Source organism: Neopelma chrysocephalum, unplaced genomic scaffold, assembly GCF_003984885.1.
Source record: "Neopelma chrysocephalum unplaced genomic scaffold, ASM398488v2 Primary Assembly neopelma1_22b, whole genome shotgun sequence".
NCBI classification, from domain to species: Eukaryota; Metazoa; Chordata; class Aves; order Passeriformes; family Pipridae; genus Neopelma; species Neopelma chrysocephalum.
Genome location: NW_020897690.1, coordinates 16,414,833 through 16,428,742, shown reverse-complemented (window position 1 = coordinate 16,428,742; position 13,910 = coordinate 16,414,833). Strand labels below are relative to the sequence as shown.

At 35.5% G+C, this 13,910-nt stretch overlaps 1 protein-coding gene across 1 annotated transcript in view; it reads left to right on the top strand.

The window, feature by feature from the left end:
- Window positions 1–13,910, top strand: part of ABCA13 (ATP binding cassette subfamily A member 13) — a 168,444-nt gene that overhangs the window by 129,798 nt on the left and 24,736 nt on the right. The window contains exon 49 of the mRNA XM_027682847.1: window positions 9,528–9,678. Within this exon, the coding sequence (XP_027538648.1) occupies window positions 9,528–9,678 (151 nt within the window). The remainder of the gene's footprint in view (window positions 1–9,527; window positions 9,679–13,910) is intronic.

The window sequence follows — 13,910 nt, the reverse complement described above, 5'->3', positions numbered from 1 at the left end:
CTGAAAGGTTTCCAGGCTTAGACTGATGAGCAGTGCTTCAAGTGGGTACTTTTAAAATGTTTTCTTACACTTATGCACTTCAGAGACTTTAATTAATTACTTGATCAATATGCTATGTAATTAGGATAAGAGGCAGTGTTGGTGAGATTGAGGCTAACTTTGATGGAGTGATAAATGAATAATGGACGTTGGGTTAGATGTAACCAATATTTATCATTTTTCCCAACAAAATTGGAGGGGAAGTAGAGTTATTTTTTTTGGTCAGTAGTAAAATCTATATGTATATATAAAAATGTATTTTGGGCTAATTCAGTTTTAAAACTTCTCTTTTCCTAGATGATGTACGTTTCAAAATATGTTTCTGGGCAATGAGAGGTCAAGGGTTTAATTAAGAAATTTTTAAAAGAAGAATTTTTCAATTTCTAAAATGACAAGTTACTTTCGTTTAGAAATTCAATGTTTTCACAGATCAGTATTTTCTCACTTCTCTACAAAAATAATGATCAGCAGATTTCACTTCAAAGAGTAAATAGTTTCAATCATTGCGAACTTCCATTTTATGGAAGTTTTATACTTATTTTGAAATAGACAGCATCACCACTACCAAATATAATTTTACTTCACTGTGTTTTTTCATGATCTTTTACAGCAAAACATCAAAGAATTGTTAATCATAAAGCAGAAATGATTTAAAAAAAAAAGGGATTTTAGGAAAATTATTCTTAGAATAAGAAATTATGTGAGTGAGCCTTTACAAGGATTAGAGAGAATTTTAGATGGTTGTTTTCATTCATAATTTCCCAGAACAGAAGACAGAACTTTTCAGATATGAAGTAACAACAAATATAACAAAAGTGATTAAAAATTAGATAAAAATCAATATTTGGTGTTCTTTGGTACTGGTTGAAGGCTTTATACTGGGATACGATGGAGGTCTGAGGAGGATTTGAGATTTAGAAAAATAAAATAATCTGTAATAATTTCTTTTTATAAAATGTTGCCATCATGGCAGTATTTAAACTTCCAGGTTTTGTTTAGATTTTGAGCAGTATTTTACTGTAGATTTTAATGGGACTTGCGGTTGGTCCCGCATGTGCATTTATGAATTGCATATGGCTTTTTCTGTACAACATGGTACCAGGTCTGTATTTGGGCAAATGATGTGATCTGGTGTGCCGATTCTAAAATTTTAACATCCACTTGAAAGCAAGTAGAAAGTTATAAGAATATAATTCATCCTCACATATATTGGCACTTACACTGCTGACTGTTTGCATGATTTATTTTGTCAGAATCTGTAAGATTATTTAAAAAAAACAAAAACCTTATAAAACAATTTAACAATGCTTCTATTCCTCTTATCAGTCTTGTTATTTACCTGTGGCTAAGCAGATAAAAATTCTTCTGAGGTCAACTTTAATGTGCTACTGGCACTTGACAGTAGGTTAAACACTCTCCCTGGACATTATGTGTGCCACTTCCGTTTTCCATACTGTTTTTATAAATCCAACATGAAAGCATATATTAAGATACAATGTTATTTACCATATACTAAAATATAGGTAATGGAATTTGACACATTTAGAAGGCCTGAGAGAAAGCCTTAGACAGTTGCATTTCAGTGTACAAAATATCCTTGACAACATTAATTAGGACTCTGTATTATGGTGGTGTCAATCAAGTTTATGAATTTTTTTTTGTGTTTGAAGTGGCTGAAGTGAGTGTAAAACCCAGATTCCCAAGTTTTCAAAATTTAGCACTAACTCAAAAAGGCAAGAGCAAGAGCTGTCGTTACACAGTAGCTAAACTTGAGGAAACAAACAACTTTGAGGCTGTGAGAACAAATTTATGTCACTCCTGACTTTGTTCCTTGCTGCATACTTTGTTAAGTGCTGTTGAACAGATCGTGGTGCACTGTGTTGCTGTACTACTGAAAATCACTAGGGGACAAGTTTGTTGGCTCTCCTGTAGCTGAGATGGTAACCACAAGGTCTGGAGAACCCTTCTTCAGCAGCTGAAGATTGACTGAAGTTACTCATCCCAGGGACTTTTAGGTGGACTATTCGCATTTAGGCCTCAGATAAATGAAAGAAGGGGAATATTACAGTAAGAAGTCTTTTCCTTTTCTTACTCTTGTAGTGCACTCAAAAGCCTGATGTTCCTGGCACAGAGAAGAGAGGACAGTGAGCTGAAGAAAGCAGTTGTTGGTCACAGCTACAGAAAATTTGCTGGTCAGCAGATCTAGACTTCTTAGTTTAAAATTTACATCACGAAGGAGTTTCCATAAACACATTACCTCTGATAGGTATTTCTGATGAATAATTAGGCAGCAGTTTAGATCTAGACCCCAGCTCTTTTGGGTTTGAATGGCAAGAACACAACTTTTGTCCTGTGTGATCCTGAAAGGACCAGATACTGTAGCCTGATGGATCCTTCCAAGAATCATAGAACGGTTTGGGTTGGAAGGGACCTTAAAGATCATCTAGTTCTAAGCCCCTTGCCATGGGCAGGTACACCTTCCACCAGACCAGCTTAATCAAAGCCCTATCCAACCTGGCCTTAAACACTTACAGGGATGGGGCTCCACAACTTTTCTGGACAAGCTGTTTCACTACCTCACCACCCTCACAGTAAAGAATTTCTTCCTATCTAATCTAAACCTACCTTCATGATACATTCTTCATGATCAAATAATTAAATAAGTATGCAAAATTATTATTATAAATATTGGAGACTTGACTGGTTTAACTCCATGCAGAAAATCCTTGATTCATAACAGTTCCCATTTCCTTGAATAACTATGCTTGAAAGTTCCTGGTTTAAAAACAAACCAACCAACCAACCAACAAACAGAAAACCCAAACAAACCCATATGTACATTTTCCTGATTGCTGTTGTAACCACTTAACTGAATTTTAAATTAAGTCAGAAGTGTCTTTTTGAGGCAGGTGCACTGAAAACAGCCTTGAATTTTATTTAACAGCTATTGCTCCTTTGAACAACATGATGACTAGAAATGGAGGATGAGCTTAGTCAAAGGTACTTGTTGAACGCAAAGTAGAATTTTTGGAAGGTCAGCCTAAAGCTCTGGAAGTGCATGGAATTACACAGAAAGAGCCTTGCACACTGAAAATCAAGTTGAGTTGAGAAGTCCTGCTAGGTTCTCAAAGAAAATAAAAAAATATACCTTTTAGAAGCAACTGTCTTTTAAGAGCAGATTCACAACATCTGCAAGTAGTTTTAAAAGATTTATTGGCCTCTAGATTGGTTATTTGCTGAATGTTTAATACCACCAAAATAACTCAAGGAGCTTTTTCCTAGAATCTGAGAGAAAACTGTGTCTATTGTCATAACAAAAGCTTAGTAAAATACATAAAAGCTAGATGTTATGTAACAGTTTTCAGTATCACTAGGTTCATAAGTGAAGTGAGGGTGTTATTAAATGGGAATGTTTGTTAAATACTAGAGCCAACTTCATCTTTTCTGCAAATCAGTGTTTCCTGGCATTCTTCTTGATGGGGACAGGCTTTTGCGGAAGGGAAGGCTTCTGATCTGCTTTCATCATGATTTTTTCTTTCTGATACATTACAAATTAAGTAGACATTTTAAATGCGCTATGTGTCTAAACTTTGTATTTCATTATTTATATGGCAAATGCACATTTATATTATACAAGCTGAGCAGTATATCAAAAAACTGTGTTTTTTTTTAATTTTCATATCCCTCTGGGTAAATGGTGAAATCGTTTTTAGGCAACTTATAACATTTGCAAACCCATTCTGGCTGCAACTGTTATGAGATAAAGATAGTCTAGTAAGAGAAATAAAAGGAATTTATCACCAACCACAGCCAATCTTGTGGAGATAGTGCCATTCACAGAGGATTTTGCCTATTTTATTATTTTGTGTACCTCATTAACATTACTATTTTCAGTGCAAATGAAACATAAAAATAATTAACATCTCACAAGTGTGTCTCCACATTAGGGATATTTGCACCCCCAATATTAAAGAGTTCTAAAGGAACAAGCAGCATTGAAACAGTTACTTTTGAAGATGTGGAAATAAAGTACTGATAGCAAAGTACCAGCAGTATCTTTTGTGAAAGGCAGAAATATTAAAAACAAAAGTGAAAATTACTAGAAAGGAGAGTATTTTAATAAAATTTGTTTCCTTGTATCTACAAAGTATGGTGTTATAAGGCATTAGGAGTCTTATTGGCTTTTGAACAAAAAAGAGTTGTGAAGCTTAGATATGTATAAAAGTTGACTGCATGGCCTGCTTGACATTTAGAAGGGTTTTTTGTGTTCTCTGTAGCACAGCTGTTCCTTTTTAAGACTACAGGTGGACTCAAATTAGCTTATGCTTAGCTCTTCTGTCGTAACTAGATTGCCACCAATGTGGGAGCTGGCTAAATGAAAGGTAGCATATAAAACTGTAAACATTTTTGTAGTTACATTTTCTGTCAAATAGCTTGAAGAAGTAAGGTCTGCATTAAATATGTACAAAGAAAAGTTGACACTTAACAAAGTAGCAAAACAAAGGAGAACAAAGTGAGTCTTCATAGTCTTTGAATGTCTGCTGGGCTGATGTATCAGCAGATTCTGTATATCTGTTCCACTTTTGTGTGTATGTGAGTATACGTTGGCCATTCTTTGTTTTCTTCCCCTTTCTATACTTTTGTTTAAACCTTCTTCAGTGTCATAAAACCTCCTTCAAGTGAGGAGCACTAAACACAGCTTTGGAGAGAAATTGTCAAAATCCTTTCAAGTGCCGTGTCAAGGTCAATGTAAAATAATGAACAATGTGACTAGTGGTTTATCTGCCTTTTTGGTGCTCTCTATTACGCTGTCTTTGCTGTTGTACTTTCCTGCATAGGGTTGACTTTAAGTTCATACTTAAAATGTAGGGGGGTGCATATGTGAAAAAAATGAAAAAAAAAAATGGATAAACAAGATGTCATCTTGTTCATAAGTTGTCCCACTGAGGATGGAAGCATTTGGCAGTCTCCCTCATGTAATTAATTTATCTCCCATGAATTTCCTTCTTCCTACCACATAGAGATCTTCCATGACAGCAACTCCTCATCCTATTTGAACTAAGTGTCAGCCATCTCAGCTCCTGGATTACAAAGTCATAGAACCAAAGAACGGCTCTCCAAAGAGGGAAAAGTAAAATATTTCTTTATAGCTAGAACTTGGACTCTTTTGATAGGTATGATATTCAGCTTGATAAATAATTAAAAATGTGATTCAAATAGCTTAACTTGAAAGGCAGAATAAATTTACATTGATATAATGGCTGAGTTGGCTGTTTTTACACTGTATATCAGTATAATTAGTTTAATTATAATGAAGCTATAGTTACATTAATTATATTTTAACCTTGATTTTTTTATAATGTTAATTGAGCATTAGTATGCACTGAATTGAATATGCAGTTAAAAGGACAATGTAATGTCTAAGTACTCTTGCAATTTGTAAATTTATATTTCATTTTGACTAATTAATGGAATTTATCTCTCTGCAGAAGCCATTGTAAGTGCCATATATATCACTACCTTTAACTGCATTCGAAAGCATAGAAAAAGCATACAGAAGTGAAGCAAAGTGCACAGTGTAGTCAATAGTGTAACAATGTTTTCCAAAAACAGCCATAAGGTTACTTAGTTGTTTCTAGAAACTTAAAACTGAAGTTTACCTTTGAACTACAGCCCACAACACCCATATACGATGTTGCCGGTAACCACTGTAAGAAACAAGAAGGAAATCTAGTCTCTGCAATAACCAGCCTAGCCTTCTGGAAACTAGAGGTCCAGTTTATTCAGAAGTCAACAGGTTTTGCCCAAGATCGTTCTCCGTCATTCCAGTGTTTTGGTTTCTTTTCAGTGCAAGCAAAGCCTTCCTGACTGGAATGCCCCACACCTTCAGGGCTGGAATCAGATTGCAGGAATTTCTTTAAATGTATGGAAGAAATGGACTAAAAAAAAAGCCTTGAAATGATCAGTGGAGGAACAATTTTGAATCAAAATTTTTATTCAATCAGTTTATTATCCCCAGTACCTTGAAAGTCTGTCAAGTTTCTTTCATCAATACTACAAAACTGTAAGATGAACTCTCCAAACTGGGGGAAGTCTTCTTGAGTCCTGAACTTTTTTCTGGGATGATTTGCACCAAAATATCATAATCCTCGCCAAAGTACTTAGAAAGATATGGAATACAAAATCTTCCATGTTTCAAGTGCTAGACTCTGTTATTTTTCTTGAGGATGCCAGATGTTCTGTTGACCTTTTTCAAAGGGATTCTACAAATGCAATTCTGCAACTTTAAAATGATCTTTAAAATATAAAGTTTTCTGGACATATTCTGTTGGTGTCATCTGTTGCACTTTCAAGGAAAAATTAAATAACAAGTGAAACTATTGACTGAACATAACAAGGTAGTCTAAAAATGAAGGAGAAACTTGTGTTCCATGTCAGTTTTTATGTTGTATCTTGATCAGGAGATGTAACCAAAGTTACTAACTGAATTTAAAATAACAATTATGTAGTGTTTTTATAATGATACAGAGAGTTCTCTATTAGTGTAAAAAACTGATTTCCTACCTATAGTTTTTAGATATTACACTGAAATTCATTGCGTCTGCTATGCTATGGACAAAAAGCCAGAGAGGGGTTGGAATCTGTACTTATATGTTCTTTCTCTCTATTTATAAAATGAGCTGATTTTTTCTTCCTGCATGTTTTGATTTTAATGTGAATAGCCTAATGAGAAATGCTGGCATGCTGATAATAAAAGGGCAGAAAACAAACAGGTGTTGCTTGAGAAAAAAAAATCATAATTTTTCTGCATGCTAATCTATATTTCAGAAAATATTAAAATTGTATTTTTATTTTGATTTTTATAAGAGCATATATGAAAATGTTAAGGAATAAAAGGATTATAATTACTTTAATGAATGGAATCAGAAATTAAAAAAAAAGGGAAAAGCATTTACAATATATCATTTACTCAAAAGGTTTTCTGGTATCATGCCATCATTAATTATGTTGAAACTTATCATGTGTTTTTCCTTCCTCTATTATTTATTTTTATATATATATATATATATATTATTTATGTATTCAGAAACCTGGCTAAACAAAACTGAAGGATAGTGTCCAGCATTTTAACTAGGAAATCTACTCAGAGATATTGCTGGGGGAAAAATAGGCATTATAGTGTACATTCAAAAAAACCTCTGAATAAGAGACTTTTGTTTCCTTCTGGTCAGATTGACAGATGCAGATATGGGGGGGTGGATGGAAAGGTTCTTGAGTTCTTTAGTGAACACACTAGAATGTCTGTGCTAATGGAAACTCTTTAAGAGTTCAAGGTCAGCACTAATGGATAAAGTTGCAAGATAAGGACCAAACAGAGTAAAAATATTAAATGATGTATTCTCATTGTGCCCTTCCTTTATGAAAACTAATGGTCAGTGGGGGTGGGATATTGTTCACCTAAGACTGGGTGCTTTATGGAGGCACAACACTAAAATCATGTGTGTACAATTACCACCGGGGACACTATTTTTATTTCCTGATGCAAACTGGGTAACTATGGTCTAATACAGTTCTAGCTAAAGAACATTAGATGTCTGGGTTTTTTTGCAGCAGTCCGTACTTAACTTTTTGTTCTTCATGGTAAGGACCCACATCAGGATAGATGTGTCTTTCCAGCTACAGGGTTCATGCTAAGTAAATGTCCCTGAAATTATCTCTGAGTGTGATTTGTTCTCTTGAACTTGACATATTACCAAAAGCCCAGCCTCTTGTTTCTCAAAAGACAGCAGCTGTACCAAAAGAAAACCTTGTGAGTGTGCGTGAATCTTCCTAGTAAAACAAACCTCAGACACAGCATCTAGATAACATTTCACTGTGGATAGTTTTCACTATCTTAGAGTCCATTAAATAAGGAATCTACTGCCTCTGACTGGCTATGCAAATAGATTGCCATTAATCAATCCATATCTTATGTAAAGATTACCTTAGAAAAATGATTTAATTTGATTTAGGTATGGCTAAAAACTGAGCCAGTAAAAATTCTATATATACTTCATTCAAAATAACCTGTAAGTTATTTTTATATTACAGATATATTATGTTATATTATAATATAATATTCTGTATAATATATAATATCTATATAATATTTTTATATTATGGATATAAATTAATAAGGAAGTACAGTTCTGGTTTCCTCTTTTGCCTATCATCCTTCTATTTTTTGCTAACTCTTTGTTTAGAGAGGTCTCTACAAGCACTTACAGTCCTTGGACCATCCAAACCAACAAAGATACTAAGATTGTTTATCTTTGCCATTGAAAGCAAAGGACCATTCTAATTCGTCCACAGCAAGGCTTGTCATAATCATGTTAATTTCTCTTTTAATAACATTAAAATATAGTTTGATGCTGAGGTTCCTTATGTAAAATGCGGAATTCCTGTTTTCTTTTTCTCTCCAGACTTCTGAATCTTGTTAATGGGAGATATATATTTATATTTTCACTAGCGCTGGTATTTGTATATCCTGCAGTTAATACATTTGCTTTATGTCTAACTGATTAATCATATATTTAGTTCTCTTAATCAGAATATGTAGAAAACCACTAAGGGGAAAAACAATCTGTTACTCAGAACCTTTTGAAAACTTTTTTCTTTCGAAGCTCAGATTTTTTTATTGTTAAGTGTCTTCATCTTGACAGGTTTTTCTGTACATGTAAATCAACATCATTGAGTGTTAAATTAGACGTTGGAATAAATAGGATAGATTTAGTGTTATTATGGGTAATGAGACACTCTTGCAATCAAGCTTGCTTCTTTGCAATGAATGTAATTTCAAGTAATGCTGTAGAGCTACAAAGTGAAGTCCAAAGTCTCTTAAATCAGGATCATTTTATACTTTCTCCTATATTATCTTTTAAGCTACTAGGCCTTAATATCCTGTGTTTTGTTTTAGTCTTGTCGTTTAGAGAATGCATGCATGTGTACATGTGGGCACAGACACACAAAGAATACACAGCAACATTTCCCTCTCTCTCAAGTCCTGCTCTGTTTACATTATTGAATGTAATCAGTATGAATATAATATTGAATATGACATAGTATCAAACATGAACACAATGTAGTTTGAAATGTATCCCCTTAGAGAAGATTCTACCAAGGAGATAAGGGAGGTAAACCTGGTGAGGATTAATTGTTATAGAGCTGTCTTCCTTCTGTGTTGATCTGTTAACCTTGACACACACACACACGCGCGCGCACACGCTGTTACAGCAATGACCGTGAAGAGGTGGCTGTCCTATCCCAAAGAGGACAAAAAGCTGGCATTGCCTGTGGGTGGTACTGCAGGAAGTAATTGTGGCAAAGGGTAAAGAGACTCAAACTCATTTACCTATGGACTTGAGCCTATGTGTTTGTCTTGTATCTCAAGGGTGAAACCCAGGCCCATGGCATTTTTAAGCAACATTCAAGTCTATTTCTTTAAACAGGTCTGAAATGGATATACTATCTGCCAGCTCTGAGGGCATTCTCATTGGCTATTGTCCACAGCAAGATGCCCTGGATGAACTTCTAACGGGTTGGGAGCATCTTTATTATTACTGCACACTGCGTGGAATTCCAAAGCAGGATATCCATAAGGTAACTATCCATAACAGATTTGCAAATGGAGCTGAAGCCACATTGAACTGTGGGTTTATAAAACAATTGTACTTTTTATAACAGGAGAGACTATCTAATATTTAATCTTAACAATTTTAGTAATGAGGTTTTTCATTACTACTATTTTATTTAAGTAATGTGGATTTTTTCTTACTTTTATGCCAATTCAAAACACAATAACATCACTGTGGATAGTAAAATGACATTAATGCAAGTAAAATCTTGGGCACAAAACCTTAAAGAAAATAAATTTATGAATGATTCAACACTTTCACTATCACACTTAAAGAACTGGGAGGGTACACCACATATTTTGAGTCATGTACCTCCAAAGAACTCTTTTCTTCAGAGATGCGATTAAACTCTCAAGGAATTAAAAATTGTTGAATGATTCTGTAAAAATAAATGAAACATCTGGGTGCTGAGATGGGAGCTGTCAGCACTCTGCTTTCTTAAATTTCACAACATGGTAGCTACATTCAAGCTGCATGCTGAGAGCAGTCCCTTAAATGCTCCAGCTGCCATACCAGGCCTGGGGCTGTCCAAGGAGAAGAGGCCAAAGCCATGTCTGAAAATGCTTTAAGAGCTTACTAGAACAGATGTTGACAATATCTGAGAATATCACTGAAAGGTTTTGAGTTTACAGATATAGGTGTTGCTGTGCTGACAAGCAAACTGTGATCTTTTTCTGTAATGAGGCAACCAGTAAGCCAATAACAGAAATTAACTATAGATATATTGTAAAATGGGGGGAGAGAGGTGTTTCTGTACAGCGGATGGAAGTTTATGATCTGACCTGACTTGAGCAGCCCAGTCTTTTCTGCTTAATTGCATCTCTGTTAACATGAGAAAACTGGAGTATGATATGAAATGATATCTCTCAATTCCTGTTCTATAGATGGGTCCCAAGTAGTAGCAACAGCTCTAACACTGCCCTGATAACCTCCTGCATGCTGCCTGTTGTCTTTCTTTCATTTTTCCAGAAGCAAAACTCTATGAATTTAAATATCTTTTTTTTTTTACCCACCTAGCATTTCCCTGGCTCTTGCCTTAGGGTCTGAAAAGTGATTTACAATCAATTCCTTGACTGTATGTGAGTGAGGGTTGCCTTCTTGTTCTCTGCAGCCTTTTTTTTTCCTCAACAGATAGACATCATTCCAGAAAAAGGTATGATTCCTGCATGGGACATTGAGTATTCAGAAACAACTGCCATTGTGTCCTAATAATAGCATCAGGAAAGGCAATACTTTGAACTTTTGTTTAAAAATTCTGAAGCTGATCATTTGGGTTTTTCTGGATGAGAGCTTGGGGAAAATAAGAGATTCTTGGAAGCCTTTGATCCCTGTCTTGAGCAGTATCCTGACTGGACTTTTAACTGACTGTTTTAACAGTACATTTATTGCAGGCTGCATAGAAATAATCATATGGTCTTTTGGTTAGTTGTTTGCTTTTCATAACTTCTTTGTGGTAGTTTTTACTTTCTATTACTAGGAGAGTACTGAAAACTTGAATATGTTTCCCTTGATCTAAAAGAAATATATTAAGTAATAATTGTTATTTCACTAAACTCCTCAACTATAATTATCTGTTTTCTCCATGACAGTTCCTCTCCAACAGTTAGGCTAAACCCCTATCATCAGTAGCATCTATTGTCATGACACTTTAATAGACACAAAAATGACAACATCTCCTCTAGAACTTTAAAGTCATTCAAAAGGAAGCAGTAAATATCCAGACATCTTATTGATCTATGTTACTGACTTCTTTTGGTCCTAGGTGTAATTTAAAACAGGAATCAAAGTTTAATCATGCACCAGTGCTCTTAAAATGTTATAAACATGGCTTTTAAGCTTTTCTGTCTTAACATTTTCATAATTTGCCAGGAGAAGTGTCTTTGAGAGAGAGCTAAGTAGGGCTTTAGTGCTGTGCTACCTTCCTGGCTCCTGGAGTCACAGACTTTTAGCTATTGTTTTATTATAGTACTCATGGGTGTGAGGAAAGAGCTGTTCAGGTGGCACTGGCAGACACGTCCTTATTGGTAATACCTCATCTGCACACAACTGGAGATAGGCTTTGGGAAGTGTAAACTGATCCATGCATTAGAATGGACTGTTAGTTCTTGAATCCTACACTGTCTGCTGCCCTGCCAACATCAGGAGAGTGTGTCTGTGTGTGCATCTGGACATGGATCCTGCTGTCACTGCTTGATTTGTGACTCCTTCAGGTCATCTGGCCTCCAAGCAGCAACTGTTTTGGAGGATGAAGAGCAAGATCAGGAGCTATGTGGGAGCTTGAGAATGGAGAGAAATCTATGGTGTGCTTATGGGCCTGGATTTCATGGCAAACTGTCCCATGCAGCACCAAACTTTTCTTAGATGACTGGGAAGGTTTCCAGGTTGTGATTTGAAGGACAGTACCAAGAGATTTTTGTGCTGTGCATGCAGGGTGTCCTGCTGCTCGTGTGTGTGTAATTGAATGCTACTGCAAATGCTGTCTCCTGTCTGCATTCCATGAGGGGCCAGGAGGGTAACCTGGCTTTGTATGCTTTCTCTGCAGACAGTGTGAGAATAGTACTCTCTCTGAAATATCTGGCATTCATGAATTCCATTTCAAATGCAGAAATATTAGGAATAATTTGTGTACCTAAGAGCTTCCCCTTTATGATCAGATCCAGCTATTCTCTGGGCAATTAGTAGATAGTCACTGCAATGTCAGTTCTCAAGACCACTTGGGGAAGAGTTCTTCAAGTGGTGTACTAAGTCGTGTACGTGTCACGCTTCAAGTGGATGAAAATGATTCATTTAGACATAAGTTATGCTACTGTGGAGCACTGAGAGAAGAAAAATGTTAATCATCTGATTATCCTGGACCTTAGATGATCTGGATGTAGGCTTAGACTATTCTTTACAGGCGACCTTTTGTTCCTTAGTGTCACATTTGTGATACAGAGATCATTCTTTCTTTCAGTTGTCTTAATTTTCTGTCTGCATAGATTGCAGCGCAGACTTTGTTGCCATATGCTTACGATCAAGGCATCAAAGCATTCCTGAAAATAATATTTAGCTGTTCTTGTTTACCTTCATCCAAAGCTGAAATGCAGCTATCTCAGAGGAAATCAAACGTTTTTGTCAGTGGGCCCTGTGGACGGTATGGCACTGCTGTCAAGTGTTCAGCAGCTGCTGTGCTCCAGTTCAGAAATGGCTGGTGCCTGGAGAAAGTGGGCCTATTAGTTGCCTATAAAAAAAATAAGGCCTGGTAATGCTTTGGAATAGCAACTGTATGGAAATGAAAGCTGTTATTTTCTCATCATTCCCTCCTGCCTATGATACAGTACTCCAAGCTTGCCTCTGAGTGTTTACCAGTGAGTGTTCATGCTAATATGCACAAATATATATTCCAGAGAGTACATTGGTTTGATATGGAAAGAAAAATAAATTTACTTCAGTTTTTAATAAATTGGTGAGCAGGCAGGTGACTTACAGGACGTGTTGCTGTTGAAATTGTCTATTGAAACACTAACTTAAAGGACCAAATCTTTTGCTAGACAGATTTATCAGCAGCAGGAGTTAAGTGCCTGATGTAAAGTTGAGTGCACTTAATGTTCCAAAACAGTAATTAAATGAATGGGAAAGGAGGAGAAAAATGGGTCATTTGCTATCAATATTAAGCTTCACATGTAATGTGAAGTTTTGCTATAGTTCACAAATCTGCTCTGCAAGTTTCTTTTTGCTGCAAAATTTGGAAAAGTTAGAGTAAGATTTTGGACTGTTTAGACAGCTACTGATTTAACATAGTACTTTTAATTCTTATTTTTATTTCTTTAATATATTAACTTTCTATATCTCAAATTGTTCAAAAAGATATCACACAGCTCATTAAAAGTTAAAATTATTAGCACAACATTAAATGACATCTCTCATTAGCATTAAAATTTGTGTTGCAAATCTTAAAAGAAGCTTCATGAGGCCTTCTGAGGCAACTTCTTAGAATGTCAGTATGCTTTCTCTTTACGTTAAGTCTCCAGGTAGATTTTTGCACTGATTACATGTTATATTCTGTAGGTGCTGGAAATGGGAACTTGTGAATTCATTTATTCTTTGCACATTTGCTTTTTTTTGGACCCAAGCAGAATTAGTGTGTACAGTTTTATGAGATTCTGGGATAAAGAATTATTTTCCTCCAGAAGTTCGACCATGAATGTAAGAAACAAT